Genomic DNA, 3,233 nt, shown 5'->3' with positions numbered 1-3,233 from the left:
CGTTGTGCTAACAAAACTCTCCCTCGGCCTCAGCTGGATCAAGAGTTCGAGGGATGTCACCGAGCTGAACGTGTGCAAATTGTGGAGGTGCCGTGCGTTCGGTACTTGGATCGATTGGATCGCGAAGACGTTCGACTACATCAACCGCGTTATTAAACGCTTCCGCTTTCGGCCTACGAGGGTACGTGGACACACTCTCCCAGCTCGTTGCTATGCCTCTCCTATATAGATCTTGCGTGATCGTAGGAATTTTTTTGAAATACTACGTTCCCCAACAATATATTCTTCGGGATCATTGCTTCCGGAGAACTTGTGCATGGTTAACTTGAGCTTGCCGTAGCAGAGTTCTTCATCATAGTGGTGGTTTTGATGTCGCTCTTGCCATGGAGGAAGGTCTTCAAATGCTCGTTCCTCGTGATGTCGCCCTTGGCGTGGAGGAGGGTCTTGAGGCACTTGTTCCACTTGGTGTCGTTCTTGTCAAGGAGGACGAGGCATATGCGCTTGGTTTCGCCTTTCTTGTTGCTCTTTGCATCTGGCGGCTTCTTCTTGTCGTGCTTGACGGAGTGCTTCCTCTTGTTCACGCACTTGGCGGTTGTGCTCGTCGACGGCTCTAGTGGCCTCGCGGAGTGCGTGTTGTGCTTCACGTGCTTGTGCTTCACGCTCAAGTGCTTGTGCTTCACGACATTCTTGTGCTTGTCGGAGTGCATCACCGTCTTGAGGTGCTTGACGTTGCACTTGTGGAGGTATTTGCTCTTGCTCCATTGCTTCTTGCTCTTGTCGTCGCGCCCTATCACGTGCTCGAACTCGATCTTGTAAGCCATTGGCATGGAATAGATTTTCTTGAGCTTGGCGACCTTGGGGATCATCACGTCGATGAAAGCGGGCTTGCGGAGGACTTGCATCGTAAGAGGAGTAGTCCAAAGATTGCCGACTTGAGCGGCGACTTGAGTGGCGCCGTCTTGGCGAAGAGGTTGAGGAAGACTCGCGTCTCACGATCATGTTGCGGAATTCTTCCATTTGTGTGGTGAACTTGGCGTCAATGTAGTCGCGGTTCCTTGCTTTGACGAAGGTCGATGGCGAGTTGCTCGAGGCGTTCACCCAAAGCTTCACTTTCTTGATGTAGAGCTCGTTGGGCGACGAAGAAGTGGTTCTTGGTGACGTAGTCATGATCATCACCTTGCTCCTCGAAAAGTGGGTTCGCCAAAGAACTTGGCCTATCCATTTGGGAAAAATACCAAGTTACCTTTTCCGAGGATTGTCGATGTATCAAGTATCGCTCAATGTAATGAGAGAACAATACCAAGTTACCTTTTCTGAGGATTGTGGATGTATCAAGTATCGCTCAATGATGCCACAATAGGAGAATTGGTACCGGGTTTGTTTCTCATACCTAGACAAGTAAAGCTTATGGAGTAGCTTGGTTAGGACGGTGGCACAAAAATTTCAAGCAAATGTTAGTCAAGATATCGATGAGGTTGAGAAGGTTCACAAAATTGCAAGTAAAGCAAATAGATCAAACCCAAGAATATCACTAGGAACACACACACGGACGATAGATGGGATCCGCACAACCAAGGAGTGAGCTCAAAATGTGTAACCACAGAAAAATGCTCTTGTTGTACGGATGCTAGAGAGACGCTAGCTCGATTGCTTAAATGGGCAAGATACGCTTGTGCACCAAACTATGAGAGAAACATGTCATCTTCAATCCCAACTATGCTATGTATATGGGGACCAAGATTATATATCGATGCAAAATGGCTCAATGCTATTGCTTACAAGCTTTCTTTTCTCCTCTTTTGCTTAAAAGCTTTTCTTTCTTTCTCTTTTTTCACTATGCTTGATGCTCGAGCCAAATATGATATGAGACAAGTATGTAAGATATGCACAGAAGAGACTTAGGGCACAATGATGATAGCAAGATCACTACAGTGCACAATAGCGTGGCCCGGCAATTCTCAACTCGCTAGTCTCGATGGGTAAGTGACGCAAAATGGCTCGGGTTATCAATGCAAACGCAAGTAAATGAACTAAGTGTCGTCGAGGTTACCGTCCTTTCTTATGGTTAGCAGTGTCAACGGTGAAGATCGTTGGCGAAGACGACTCCGAGGCGATGCTCAATGGCGGTGATGTCGATGTCACATGTTCCTAAGTAGCCGAAACACTTTAGGAAACAGAAACCACAACTCAAAATCGGTCAAATGCGGAAGGTGGGTGCTTTTATGGTGAATTTTTTTGATGGAGGAAAATGGTGGTGGTAAAGATATATGTGGATGGGGGATGTCAAGAGCTTCCAAACGAGCTAAAGAACACGAAAAACAGACTTGGGAGTTGGAAGTTATGGCCAAAACGGAGGTGGAGTTGGGCTGTTTCGGGGGGGGGGGGTGCGGGCACCTGGGGGTGGGAGGTGCGGGTGCCCGGGGTGGTCAGGGAAAACAGCCCGGGGGTTCGGGGTGCGGGTGCCTGAGGGGGGTCGGATTTGGGCGAACATTTTTGTGGAATGGCCAAATTCAGTGGATTTCGTGGTGGGAAGGGCGGGGATTGATGGGTAGGGGCTAGATCCACTTGCCAAACAACAAATCCATGGACCAAAACAACCAAATCTCACAAGATCCAACAAATTGCAAGAAAATTTTTTGGGGCTATTTTTGTGGGGATTTTCGAATTAGGACGAAAAACAACAAAATCAAGCTAGCAAATGGGGGGATGGGACTCCAAGATGTGAATCAACCTTGCTCATGATACCAAGATGTTGTAGGGCAAAACCCTAGATGGGATCTTTTCACACTTGGAGGTGGGGAAAGTGAAGAACACATAAGAACCTAAGAGGAGGATCACTCAAACAAACCCAAATAACACATCCACTAGAGTAGCATACAAGAGATCCACAAGCATACACGCACAATTTAAGGAAAGTAGCACTAGGGTAAAGTTCTTCCCACTCCTAGGAGATGAGGTCTTGATGTTGATCTTCTCCAAGAGGAGGCCTTGATAATCCACAAGGATTCTTGCCAAGATGGGGGCTTGATCTCCAAGAGGAGGGGATACAAGGAGCAAAGCTCTCTAGTGTCTATCAAATACTTTGCTAACCTCCCCAACAAGCTAGATGAGGGATACTTATAGTCTAGGGACGAAAATAGAGGAAGAGGGGGGTACAAGGGTCCTTTTAACCTAACTTGCGCGCAGGCAAAACGGTGGAGTCCGGGCACCCGGACTGGTCAGAGGTAGGCGCC

The 3,233-nt window shown here is 47.8% G+C and overlaps 1 protein-coding gene across 1 annotated transcript; it reads right to left on the bottom strand.

Moving 5' to 3' along the window:
• Positions 1 to 247: 247 nt before the first annotated feature.
• On the bottom strand, positions 248 to 2,318 carry LOC123497703 (uncharacterized). The gene is made up of 2 exons (XM_045234396.2): positions 1,309 to 2,318; positions 248 to 1,214 (listed from the first exon to the last, which is right to left on the bottom strand). Exon 2 carries the CDS (start codon positions 900 to 902, stop codon positions 321 to 323), a length of 582 nt encoding a protein of 193 aa, XP_045090331.1. The 5' UTR covers positions 903 to 1,214; positions 1,309 to 2,318; the 3' UTR covers positions 248 to 320.
• Between the last annotated feature and the right edge of the window lie 915 nt (positions 2,319 to 3,233).

Source organism: Aegilops tauschii, chromosome 3, assembly GCF_002575655.3.
Source record: "Aegilops tauschii subsp. strangulata cultivar AL8/78 chromosome 3, Aet v6.0, whole genome shotgun sequence".
NCBI lineage: Eukaryota > Viridiplantae > Streptophyta > Magnoliopsida > Poales > Poaceae > Aegilops > Aegilops tauschii.
This window is presented reverse-complemented; position numbering and strand designations above follow the sequence as displayed.

Excerpts from the sequence above, each read along its gene's own strand:
- LOC123497703 (XM_045234396.2), bottom strand. The coding sequence starts at position 902 with ATGCAAGTCCTCCGCAAGCCCGCTTTCATCGACGTGATGATCCCCAAG.